The sequence below is a fragment of the Gymnodraco acuticeps genome, unplaced genomic scaffold (genome assembly GCF_902827175.1).
Source record: "Gymnodraco acuticeps unplaced genomic scaffold, fGymAcu1.1, whole genome shotgun sequence".
NCBI lineage: Eukaryota > Metazoa > Chordata > Actinopteri > Perciformes > Bathydraconidae > Gymnodraco > Gymnodraco acuticeps.
Window position 1 is genome coordinate 155974 of NW_022990396.1, and position 14151 is coordinate 170124.

At 40.1% G+C, this 14151-nt stretch overlaps 1 protein-coding gene across 1 annotated transcript; it reads right to left on the bottom strand.

The window, feature by feature from the left end:
- Positions 1–255: 255 nt before the first annotated feature.
- LOC117551629 (programmed cell death protein 10-like) lies at positions 256–14110 on the bottom strand. The gene is made up of 8 exons (XM_034224566.1): positions 13675–14110; positions 9031–9209; positions 5097–5150; positions 3993–4110; positions 3342–3468; positions 1478–1556; positions 1295–1377; positions 256–947 (listed from the first exon to the last, which is right to left on the bottom strand). Exons 2-8 carry the CDS (start codon positions 9118–9120, stop codon positions 866–868), a joined length of 633 nt encoding a protein of 210 aa, XP_034080457.1. The 5' UTR covers positions 9121–9209; positions 13675–14110; the 3' UTR covers positions 256–865.
- Positions 14111–14151: the final 41 nt, after the last annotated feature.

Genomic DNA, 14151 nt, shown 5'->3' on the forward strand with positions numbered 1-14151 from the left:
AAAGGAAACTCATGTCACAATTAGATACAATTGTTCTAATTGTCCCAAGAAAGAAAAAGGGTTATAAACCAACTGACATGCAGAGACAGGGTACATACACATCCACAGTAAGTAAACTCCTCAGAAATACATTTTTAATCGCAACTCTGATCACCTTTCATTAAAAACGCCATGAGTTATTTTCTAGTTAATAGACAGAGAACACAAAGACTAATATTTGTGTAACTAAAGTAAAAAGAAAGACAGACCAGCGGGTGAGTTCACCTTGAGAGGTTGTGTTTATGATGCACTGGGTGAATATTACAGGACAAAAAAAGCAAACATTGGAAACATCCTGAATGTTTCTCCAGGTTTTGGTTTCTTGACAGATATAAGTTCAATATGATGAATGCTGAAAGTACATGATACAACCATTTACAGGTATATCAACATTATATTCCTCAATAAACACAGGAATGGTGTTTTACAACAGAAGAATAAACAATAAATTGAGAGTTAAAGTGCAGAAATGTGGGAATGTGTAAGGGTTTTCATTGTGCTTTTTAAGACACAGCACAATGGAAATGATTGTTCCTTCCTAAACTTTGTTTTGCACAGCACTGAACAGAGAGGCTAATATATATATAAAGAAATATCGACTCAAGATCTTGATAAAAGAACAACATAAAAGAGAGTTAGAAATCCCGGACAATTACCGTCAACCTGATTCCCTTTGAACCTCAAACTACCTGATCTCCGCCCAAAGCCGCAGAATTATAAATTATACGGCCCAAAACAATAAAACTCTTTACAAATTACAAAGCCTCATGTTACCTGTTCTCTAATAAAGATGTGTGTGTGTTTGTGTGTGTGTCTTCCAGCACCGCTACACCGACGTCTTGAAGGCCTGCAGGATCATGTTGGTCTGGTGCGTGAGCCGGTTGGCGCTGACAAACACGTTTATCACTCTGGAAACAAGCGTGACAGAGACACAAGGACACACGTGTCAATCAGAGCAGAGCAGAGAAACCATGGCAACAATATTAGGATGGATCCAGGAAACACTTTGATCTGGCGGGGGGGGGAAACGGAGAGGATGTCAGGCTTCAGAGTGAATCCACGGGAAATGGGTCAAGGGAATTATTCAGCAATGGTGGATTTGATAGAAGCGGGGCTGTGATCAAACGACAAACCATTTACATGATGGTGACAGTGTGTGTGTGAAAGTGTGTGTGCTGCTATAAAAGCTATTAAATGTGTCGTAAAAAGGCAGAACGAGTGTGTGAATAGGCAGAAAAAGGAAACGGGTTCATACTTTCCGTCTCTGAAGTAGGTTTTCAGCGTGACACTGAAGCTCTTGGAGTATTTCACAAACTCTTTCTTCTGCTGTTCCAGCACCTAAACAATAAATACAGACAGCCTTTCAGCTGCACTTATCCCACAAACACTACATTTGAGTAAAACTAATGTTGTCTTTTTCATGTATCCTCCTACTTACCCGTCTATTCTGATACTGGTATTTCCTGAAGACCGTATTAACCGTGTCTAGCAGCTCCTTTATGGCACTGGCGATGTCTCTGTGGATGACACAAACAAATAAGTGTAGGTTAAAGAGGACTGATCATGCTTTTCCCTTTCCTGTAGTGTGTTATATGTTTTTGTGCATTCAAAAAGTTCCCTTCTATTCAGAGGGAGTGCCAATCTCCAATCAGTCTTATGAAAACCAACTATACTTGTTAGGGAATCATTTGCTTAGGTATTAAAACCTGGAGCTGCGGAAGAGTTCTTCAGAATTGATTGTGGCATCTCAACCGTGTGGTCAACTCGTGGCCCGTGACATGTCTGGTGAATTCTCCGGCCGAAGCTCCAAATGAACCGTCAGTGTTTGCCATCAAAGCTCCAGCTCTCCTCGTGTCTCTCTCTGAGTCCTGACTCTCAATTGCTTCAGAAGTTCCCCCACAGTACTGAGTGTTGTTTCCTGTTTCTTCCACTTCTCTTGACAGACGTGCTTTCTCCTTCAACTTTTTGTCCCCTTGAATGCACTTCAAATCTGCCATTTCGTAACAGTAATTTTTCAGCATTTCTTTTGAATTGAATTCATTTCTAAGCTCTCCGCTGGGTAAGTTACTTAAGCAGTGACTCACTAAGAGTATTGAATTCGATCAGAAATAATGGCAAAGTGGGCCAAGGAAATGAAACGTCTTTCACTCGTGTGTGTGTGTGTGTGCGTGTATGTGTGCGTGCGAAAAAAGTAGAAACTGGCGTGCCTTATAGTTTTTTCACCACTCTTTCAAAACAGACATACATTTTGTTGCATGTTTACATTTGTATGTGTTTAAACTTCAGGTCATGTGACAGCAGTATAGCCCTTTTCATTGGTTGATCTAAAAGCTCCAGATAAACCTTTTGCATCTATTAGTTTGTCATGCCGCTGTTTCCAAGGTTACATATGAACTCCCATGTTTGAGACCTTTTTTTTTTTTTAAAGTGTTGTATTTTTCCCCAAGTGTTACGTGCCATGTTGTGTGTCTCTCCCCCTCTCCCTGTGATCGTCTCTCCCCCTCTCCCTGTGATCGTCTCTCCCCCTCTCCCTGTGATCGTCTCTCCCCCTCTCCCTGTGATCGTCTCTCCCCCTCTCCCTGTGATCGGCTCTCCCCCTCTCCCTGTGATCGTCTCTCCCCCTCTCCCCGTGATCGTCTCTCCCCCTCTCCCCGTGATCGTCTCCCTCCAGGTGCAACCTCCCATTCACTAATCAGGCACAACAGGCTGAGGAAGCTGCAGCAGCTCTTCTCTACTCCTCTGGGCTCCATGGATGTCAGTGTGTGACCAGTGACTAGTTTTTGGGTGGGAATTCATTCAAACCTAAATAACACACTACAGGAAAGGGAAAGCCCCAAAATCAAACAACATCAGTTTTGAGGGTGAATTTTAATCACATGAATAGGAACCCTGGACCGTTCACTCAGCTGATGTTAGCTGTAATTAGTAACACATGCAGTGATTGGTTCGGAGTTTGCATGTGTGTTCTTTTTGTTTCGACTGAGCCCAACTCTATTGAAAGATTTTCAAATCTTCTTAGTCCCATTACGCTGCACAGAAAGAGCATTTGCATCTATTTTAACGCCCACTCACGTATTTCCTTTGACTTTGCATTCAATTGTGTCTCTTCCAAAATTCACTTCACAAAGAAATAAATCGTTTTTTATGTCTGTGCTTATATGCAATTACTTGTTTCATCACAATCTTTCTTTTAACTGATACAAAAAAAACGATTTGAAGTCCTTTTGAAGCCATTTCTGGAAATGTACAGAACTAATACAAGAGTGAAAGCTTTTAGATTGACACACACTGAGCTGTCTTACTTGATGGTCTGTAGGAAGCCTACTCTGTCATTGATCTCATCAGGAATAGTGCTGAGGATGTGTTTCAGAGCTCGGGCCCTCTCGTTCAGCTCCTGAAACTCCGGCTCCCGCCTGTCAATCATGAACTCTGGAAACATCAAGAGGAAGAAAATGAAAAAAACACAGATCACACACTCCTCATCGGCATCACATCAACACAGCTGCACATAGCTGCAGGGCACATTGAAACAAAGCAATTAATAACAGTGAAAATGTATCAATGTAATACACAATTGTGTGCACACTTTAAAGTGACAGTAGGATTAAAGCTGTGCCATGCAGTAGGTACATTTAAAATTCATCCAAAGTGTGTGTGTGTGTGTGTGAATTCATTACTACCATCAATCACTGTACACGGCACAAAGAAATCAATTACAGACAGGAAGATGGAACATTTAAGAACACCGAGAGCAGTTGATTTGTGGGGAAACAGCTCCCCCCAGTGGAGGACTGAGCTCATGGAACAAAGGCAGGGAATAACAGGAATATAAACGGAGCTGAATTGGTAATCATTCTGCAGCGTTTTGAACTGTCCTTGAGCAACAGTCAGTTTTGTGAATGTTGTTCTATGTGACGCATTATATTGCACCCTCCGTTCACTATGCATCCTACCTTCCACATCGTCTGCAGCCATACGAAGCAGAGACTCATGGTAGTCGATTTTTATGTTCTTCTTCTCCAGTATTTTCAGAACAATATCCTGTGTTACACCTGGGCTCTCCTTCTCTGCCTTGAGAAACACAAACACACAGGTGTGAAAGTTATCTCAGTCCTCTGTACAAATAAACAGAAAGTCAATAGTGCAACATGTACAAGGGAGGTTAAGTACGGTGGCCGACAGGTGCAAAACGCGCCCAAAACAATTCAAACAACAACGGAAACGGGGAAACTAAAAAGTGACGCACACAGCATGGATGTATAATAAGAACGGCACACAGATGGGATCGGAGCGCTTGTTGACATTCGGGGATTATAAAATTGTCCAACTGTCACTGTTGGCAGAGTTAGTCTGTTTCATAATTGTAGCTAGCTCACAGCAGATCTGCAATAACATCAGAAGGAATCATCCGATCACATTGTTAAAAGGTAGGGTAGGTAAGAATGGAGAAACCAGCTCGAGTGAGCTAGATTGTGAAAGTACACTTCCTTACAGAGCCCCTCCTCCAACACACACGAACGCGCACATGACCAATGAGGGCACGAGATAAGTTTTTGCCCAGATGGCAGGCTGACAGGCAGGTAGGCCATCCAGTTACTTTAGCCGGGCCGGCTTTTTACAGCGCCACGGCTTCCACAGATGAATTTTGTTCATGTATTTATTGTCAAAGCATTTAATGTATTCATTGCTATCAGGGTGTTAAGAGCAAAAGTGTTTCTGAAGTGAATTACCTACCCCACCTTTAAAATAAGCCGTTAAAACACTTAAGGTATCTTTCCAACAACAGTGCCAGCTTTATAATTCCCGAACATCACCAAGTGCTCCGGTCCCAGCTGTGTGCGTCACTTTTGTCTTTGTTTCGGTTGTGTCTTGAGCTGCGTTTCATTAATGCAGCGCTTTTAGTAAACGCTGCACAAGATGTTTCTTCATTTGTGTTTTGGAAAATATGTTTGGGCCATTGTAACACATTTGCATCGGTCGGCCACCGTAGCTGAGGGTATGAGCTATAGGTTTTAAAAGTTTGTTCATTTCAAACAAAATAAAGCTTATGTTTTTACCTTTATAATGGCTGCTCTCAAGGTCTGTGCTGCTGATAAGTTGACTTTCTCCAACTGCAAGTAGTAATACACAGACACACAAACATAAGCCAGGAGCAAAACCACACACACACACACACACACACACACACACACTCAGCAGGGTACTTGTACACAGGGGTCCTGTGTACCTCACTCAGTCACTACCCCCCCTTCTTTTCACTACTCTCCTTGGATCCGTTAATCCTCCATGGCTGAACACCTTCCAAGAGACCAACTCCTCTGAACTTTGATGGGTTGCCAAATATGTTTTAAGAAATGGAAATGCCAGCATAGAAATTGGAAACATTGAATGACAACTTCAAGCAGAAGATAATCTGATTTATATATTTCATTATTTTCAAGTTAGTGAGCTAAAGGGGAAAGTTAAATAAAACCTTTTGGAGGTTTGACTTGGTTATGTCTATGTGACATGCTTTTAGTCACTCTGACCCCTAAATACATTTGAGTTGTAAACACCATTGGAAAGAGGAAATTCTAAGCTTTCCAATTATATCCTTCACGTTTTTTAGTGAGAGGCGGCGGTGATTGCTAACGTTGTCACTCAGTCTTTACAAGCTTCAAAAATGTATTTATTGTCTAAATATGGCAAATTAAAGTTTGATATTTAGAAAGCTTAGACCCCAAAATTACCAAAACACTATGTAGCCTATACTATAATGCAATTGTTTGCTTACCAGACCTCTGTATCCGGCTTCTTAAATCTGCTTGTCCACTGAAATGACGGCAGCTAAGTTGCATTGTGGGTAAATTAGGCTCCATGTTGTTGACAAGGACAAAAAACACACACACACACACACACACACACACACACACACACACACACACACACACACACACACACACACACACACACACACACACACACACACACACACACACACACACACACACACACACACACACACACACACACACACACACTCTAGTCTTATCATGGCCTCTCTTCTGTCCTGAAATGTAATTCTGCAGAAAGTACATACAAGCCTGACATCCTGCAATACCAGAGGAGGACAGTGTGTTATTGTATTGTGTAAAGCCGTGTTGAGTCTGTCCATCTGCAGAAAAGTCTTTTTCATTCCTCTGGGCTGATATTACAGTATTACAGAGCCTGTCAGGACTTGAATTAATCCTGTGAATGAATCACAATTTCTGAAACTGTTTCTGAACTACACCTCACAAAATATAAAGAAACAAAGACATGTCGACCTCAAATCTGATGAAATAACATAAAAGAGAGGTAACAAATGCACACTGAAAGCCACAGATTCATAGATTATAAAGCCAACATTTTAAAAATCTCTTCACAAATTACAAAGCTTCATTTTCGCCAATAAAAATAACTGCAGTATTAACACATTGGAAAGAATAATGGTTTAAAATTCAAGCCTGTTTCATTCTTCTGACACTTCACATAAATGGCTTTCAAGTATTTTAATCCTCCTTAAAAAAAATGGGGCGAAGCCTGCGAGCTAGTTCAGTCAACTCGAGCACCAATCATACATTAACACTCTTACAACCAACCAACACATTCTCCTAAACATGCCGCTCTATTGAAGCTGCCAGGTCTTCCTGCCTCTGCCTCGCTAGCTGCTGCCACTGCTGTGTTCACTTGCTATTGCTGCGTTCATGTTCCTGCTGCTGTGTTTCATGTTGCTGCTGCTCGCCTGCCCCACCACCACCCCAGCTTCCACCTGTAGGCTCGGGGGATAGTTATCTAATCATCACTCAATGTTCTTTGTAAATCTGTGGAGTGATGAGGCCCGAGCCTAGACGCCAAACTCAAACTATATGCTGCTTCTAATAAACATATTAAAAAGTTGTCTGACTGAAATATAAATATGGTAAAAACACAAAAATAAAAGTAAAGACTTCAGATGAAAGCTGACAGAATGCCTTTGGATATCATTTGGGGAAACTGCCGTTTGAACGTTTTCTTTCTATGTCTATATTTGTGTAGACAGACAATAAATAAGAGAGAAATTGGCCTCCAGGGCCTCCTCAGAAAATGTATGCCAAATGAATAGTGTTTAGCAATACGTAAACACTATTCTCTTTGTGGTACAGAGAAACAAATTGTAAATGGAATTGAGTCAAATTGTTTTCAAATCACATTGGTATGTTATCCATTTGATAAATACAGCTAATTGTTTTTGTTTTAAAGGGGACCTATCATGCAAAATGCACTTTTTGATGTCTTTTATACATAAATATGTGTCCCGGTGTGTCGGGGAACTCACGCAGCATCAGAAAATAAAACCCTCTCTCTTTTCCTCCGTACCCAAATCTCTAAAACGGGGCTACAACGGAGCTGATCCAGATTTGCGTCCGATATGACGTAATATCGGAAATGTGGGCTGGCTTTACACCCACGGCCCTATCAGAAACTTTGCTATCAGAAACAATGCCCGACTGTTTTGGACGTAATATGGTCGGTGTTTACATTAGCATCGCTAACACTCAGAGCTAACCTGTACTGGAGAGCATGTGTGTGAAGAAGCAGGAAATAAAAGGGAACTCACCATGTGGTAGGGCTGCTCAATTAATTGTATTTTAATCGCGATTACAATTATGGCTTGCAACGATTACGAAAACAACGTAATCGAAATAAAACGATAATTTTTTTATTATTATTATTACTTTTTTGGTTGTTTGTTTTTGTTTTTCAGTTGAATTATACTTAAAGTTCAGGGTAATCAACTGTTAAAAACATACTGTTCACATTTTTTTTCTCCAATAAATGGATGTTTTCAAAGTCAATGAATAATCGCAATTACAATTATTGACCCAAATAATCGAGATTATGATTTTTGCCATAATCGAGCAGCCCACCTTGTGGTATAACCGGCAAGAGAGAAAGCCTTTGAGCTCCAGACTGTTTCAGAAATAATCCTTGATAATCCATGATATGGCGTTTCATCACCGCAGCATTTAGTTTAGACAGTAGCTGCCGGGTCCCGCGTGAGCTCAGACCCCTCCTTTTAAAACTTTATTCCCCAAATCAGCACTTTTGAAACAGGAAGTGAAATGGAGGGATATGAGGCATGGCTAGAATGGGTGATCTGTTTGGTATTTTGAGCAAAACACTTAATAGACATGTTTTTTATATATTTTTATATATCTGAGACCTATGCTATTGCCTAAAAATAGCATGATAGGTCCACTTTAAGTGTTTGCTGTCACTAGGAGTATGGTCTGTTTATGATCTTGTCCCTTTTTATGTAACTTTTGCGCCTTTTGTGTTGTATGAATACCTGTATTTGTGCCATGTTTCAAGTATATTTGTACATCAAATACATTTAGCTAGAAAATTGAAAACAGGACTTGCTTACCATCTCCTTACTGTCATGTTAAACTTGTAGGCTGTACTTAGACTGGGAACAATCAGCAACAACATCAGCTAACATGCTAAGGTTTATCTTGTATAACGTTGACTATCTTTGTTTAGCATGTTCTCATACTAACATTAGCTGATTAGCACTAACAACAAAGTGGAACAGAAGCAGATTTTATGATAAGCAAAGCTTTCATAATTCATACTCAGGGGAACAAATCATCCAATGGCTGTTGAGATATTTCAAAGATAAGAAAAAGAGAACATCAACAAGAAAATGGCACAACAGTATATAGGAAGTGAATAGACAGAGCTGGATGTCAGAGAAATCAGCAGTACAAGACAGACAGGAAGTAAACACTAACGGGAACAGCAGAAGAAGATAGACAGGAAGTAAACACAGCAGAAGAATGTTGAATAGAATCCCATTTAGAGTTAACCTCGCAGCATTTCAACACACACACACATCACAACCTCCTCTACTCCACATGAGTATTTATTTACCACAAGTCTAATCAAAATGCCTTTATTTCCTTTTAACTGAAACTCTGCATTCTTTACCTGGTTAAAGACGGGGAACATCACAGTGTACACAGCCATAGAAACTATCGAGGCAGCGTCGGCTTCATTCTTCATGTCTTCCATGATCATCCTTGACTGATCGATGGCCCTTTGTGTGCGCGGTTGTCCACTGTTGCCAGTTTCACCTCATTCAATCGCTCAAGGAGGCTGACAAGAACCTGAAGGAGATGAAAAGGAACACAACGGCAGGTAAACAAGCTGCAGGGAGAGATGAATGGTGGCGGGTGCAGTGGACAAGAGTATGGGATTTCATCAAATAAAAGGTTTCAAAAACTGTCCCATGGTTACAATGATGGGCTGTATACAAAGATGGACGACGTGCCTCGACCTCTGCCCAAAAAGAGAAAACCAAATTATTCTGAATATGGGAGCGGCCATCTTGATATTTTGACGTCACTTTGAGCCAGGGTTTATGCAGTTGTGATCAGGGGGATTTCGGGGCCCGTACACATTACTACTAGCATTGCTACATCTTGCTAGCGTGAGCCTTTTAGCAGCTAGATTAGCACCACGGTAGCTTTTTGGCTGGCAAGATGTACAAAAAGTTACCATAAAAGAGTGGTGCAGTGATGACTATTTGTCTGTAAACTGAAGCTTTTGTAGGACCGAAGTCCTCATCGGAAAGGCTCTCTCAACAAAAAGCAATGGGATTTTTCCTTTTGATTTCAGTATATTGCAGAACGTTTTGTTCAGTAGGATAATCTCCACATATTAACACCACTTCGTGATTTTTTAAGTGTAAATGCAATCACAGAAGTAAAAAGTTAACATTAGGCTATAAAGGAACCACATCGTGCTAGCATGACTTCACGTCACCACCGCTAAGCTAAAGGTGGCTAATGTCCAGCGTGGTGACATTTGGTAGTCTTATTTTGTGACTTGTTAGCAACCGTGGTTTTATGACACAGCCTTGTGACAGTTGTTACAACCCGGCTCCTGGGCTGCAACAAAAAGCAGGGAGGCGAGACGAGAGGTAAGAATAATATAGTTTATTTGTTTAAACACAACAAACTAAAACACCAGCATCAGGTCCCCGAAGCTGGCGCAGAGAGAGTGCCCAGAGGAGTGAGAGCGACGCAACCAGCTGGGCTCCTCCTTTATCCCGCTTCATCAGGTGTAGCTCATCAGGTAGGCGTCCGCCCACAGGTGCGGCTCATCAGCACCTGAACCTGCGAACACCCACAAACCACACACACACAAACAGACGGCACCCCACGTGGTGTGGAGGGGTCGTCACACAGTTATGATTCGTTAAGCTACATCACCTCCATTGTACCGTTCCCAATCCTTCGGCTGTTAAGTATGAATACCCCATGGCATTCAATAACACATTAAAACCAACTAATCCGAAAACACAATAACTGAAAATCCATCAACATCATAAGAACTTAAAATGGGAAAACAAGTATTTGACTTGTAGTTTGGCTTTCCTAATGTCCCATCGGCTAACATAGAGGGGGGGGGGGGTTCAGATTTTTACTGCAGCCAGCCACCAGGGAGAAGTTAAGATGCTTTCTTTAAGTTTTTAAGATCTGTCATATCATCCATCTCTCCATGATTACAATTACAAATCAATTTAGTTGTGTCTAAATGTTTCTGCATTGAACATGGGGGACAGAAAATCTTCTTAGTCAAAGATGGAATACATTCAAACAATCCATTTGGTAATAATTCCAACGCCAGCTTTATTATTTCCGATTAGATGTCATAAAATGTGACGTTCACCGCTTCCCAGAAAGCCTTTTAGTCACTGACATGATCATCACATAACAGCCACATCGCCGAGGGCTGCGAGCTTTACTGTTCCACCGGGTGCAATGGTGACAAAACTGGCATGAGTCATACCTGAATAAGGTACACCCTATCCAATTATACTGCTGCAATAAAATGTCAGTGATAAATATAGAACCGAGGCATTCATATTGAGGGATTTTTATGAATACATTTTGGCATGATGAAACAGTGAATCCCATTGGTTAAATTCAGAGAAAAATATCTATAATATCCTCGTTTTATTAGGCCGTTTTGCATTTTTGCATGGCACTTAAATAAGACTATTATTATGTCTATTCATCATACAACAGGTGTGTGATCATTTAATGGAAGGTAGGGAATTACTGTAGCTTATATAAAAAGTGCGTCTTGAAGAAACCATGTGAAGACCTGTCAGTGAATGTATAGTCCTCCCTTGATCTCATTTAATTGAGGTGTTTCATTTTGCCCCATTGTTATGTTCCACACAATTCTACGGGATAAGGGAATGTTGTTTGTTAACTCAAAGATTAAAGTTCTAACCAGCTAACAAGTTATTAATTGTGGAGAATGTCCTAACATTATTCCAATTTCTTACACAGAGACACTGCAACACACTAACCACTATTACACAAAGTAAAGGGTTAAAAAACAGGTCCAGAATGGCATTGTTTGCAAATATGAATAGAGTGGTGCAGGAATGAGTCCTTAAACCCGGGAATGAGTTAGCATTTTACTACTTCTGGTTCCCTCGTTTGAACTGAACTGTTTTTTGTATGTATTTGTGGTAAGAGGCCTGCGGTTAATAAGCTGAAGAGATTTCACGTATGAAGCGTCATTTAAATGCGCATTATACTGTATGCTTTTTACCGCATGGAACTGGGTCGTAAACAAACAAAACAAAACAATACAAAAACAGTATCATTTTAAATCAAGATTATAAAAGTTAAATTCAAAGAATATGTAACTGTCTCACCAAACATAAATATTTACCATAAATAATAATACACCTACATTAAATGGCTCTTTCACTTTCTGACCTCATCCCTTTTTCCTGCAGTTAAACCTATACAGTATGAGAGTGGTAGATACACTGGAATAAAGCACGATTCAGGAAATAAGTGCCTTCAAAGTTTACAAATATAAGACCTAACCCCATCTCAAGACTCAATTTCACTAAGACATCAATACATTGTAATATACATTTTTTTCTTTTTATATAAATGCAAATGTGCTCAAACCTTCAGTTCAGCTATTGTCATTTTTTCCCGTACAACAAAACAGTAAAAATACAAGTTAGTCTACATTACTGAATATGTTTGCTGAAACCAGATAAATCAGTGCTAATCTCGGACAATTTTTATAAATATTATCATATTTAATTATAATATATTGCATCTAAGTTGGGCCGGGTGCTTTAAGATGAATAGTAATGTGTTCATGTAAGACCACCATTATCATAGCTGATCAAATAACGTTGAAAAATACACATTAAATAAACATCACATCTTTCATTCATAATCTTTGATCCCACAAACTTTTTGATGTCTTGTATACATAAAGATGTGTCCCCAGTGTGTCGGGGAACTCACGCAGCGTCAGAAAATAAAACCCTCTCTCTTTTCCTCCGTACCCAAATCTCTAAAAACGGGGCTACAACGGAGCTGATCCAGATTTGCGTCCGATATGACGTAATATCTGAAATGTAGGCTGGCTTTACACCAACGGCCCTATCATAAACGTTGCTATCAGAAACAATGCCCGACTGTTTTGGACGTAATATGGTCGGTGCATGTTTACATTAGCATCGCTAACACTCAGAGCTAACCTGTACTGGAGAGCATGTGTGTGAAGAAGCAGGAAATAAAAAGGAACTCACCTTGTGGTATAACCGGCAAGAGAGAAAGCCTTTGAGCTCCAGACTGTTTCAGATCCTTGATAATCCATGATATGGCGTTTCATCACCGCAGTATTTAGTTTAGACAGTAGCTGCCGGGTCCCGCGTGAGCTCAGCCCCCTCCGCTTTTATTTTTTATTATTTTTTTAAGCTTTATACCCCAAATCAGCACTTTTGAAACAGGAAGTGAAATAGAGGGATGTGAGGCATGGCTAGAATGGGTGATCTGTTTGGTATTTTGAGCAAAACACTACATAGACATGTTTTTTATATATTTTTATATATCTGAGACCTATGCTATTGCCTAAAAATAGCATGATAGGTGACCTTTAAGTAAAAATAGAAGTACCAGAGTGTAGATACTCTGTTACAAGTAAAAGTACAAAAGTATTAGCATCAAAATATACTTAAAGTACTCTTGCAAATTGGTCCATTTCACAATAATTTAATATGTTTTGATCATAATTGTTGATGCATTAATGTGTTTATCAAAGCTGTTAATTACTTTGTATGCTGCAGGGTAGCTTGTGAATGTTACTCCACGTGTAACTAAAGATTATTTTAGTGTTGATTATATTTCATATCATTTATACAAATCTACAAAGTAAGTCAATGTATTAAATACATTTTAGTGGATTTGACGTAGATTAATTAATTCTGATTTGTAGTGGGGTAGAAGTACAGAGCAGCAACACATTGAAATACTCCAGTAAAGTCTCTCAAAATGGTACTTCACTACATTACTTGAGTAAATCTACTTAGTTACTTTACACCAAATATATAAATGCTGATAAATATTGACAGCTGCGACGACCCAGAATGCACCGCGGTTCCCATTATACGTTAAGCACAGGTAAAGTGCCTCATCACCACCTTAACTACTAAACAACTCCTATTTACCCCTACACGTTTGCCAGTTTAACTAACAGGTAAATAAATAAACATGTCGCTGACTGAGAGAGCAAGACACTTACCTGTGTTGAGATGTATTTTTAATGAAGAGAGGACAAGCAGTGTGCCAATGAACAGGCTGTAGGTGATGTTAAAAAGCTAATAATATCTACAGCCAGGTAGCGTTAACATGAGATTAGCCGTTGGGATAAGAACAGGTGATCAATACCGTGGTTAGCTAACCTAGCTAGCTAATGTCTGTGATAAAAGAACGGAAATGTACACAAATATATATAAGAATAAATGACTGATCCGTTGTTTCAATCTCCCCTCTTCTTGTTGTGGTTTGTGTCTCATTCAGGAAGTTTTCTGCCTGACAAAGCTGCAGCGAGAGCCGGGGTGGGCGGTGTCGCGAGCTGTCAGTTGGTATCGCAGAGTCGGCCGTTTGTAGTTCTTTTGGCGAGTCTGCTGCGTCGGTTGCCGTTGTAATGGCCACCAAAAAAGACTACAAATCCCTAAAGTGTGTACAGGTGGGGTGTTTTAACCAGATGTTGCGTTGA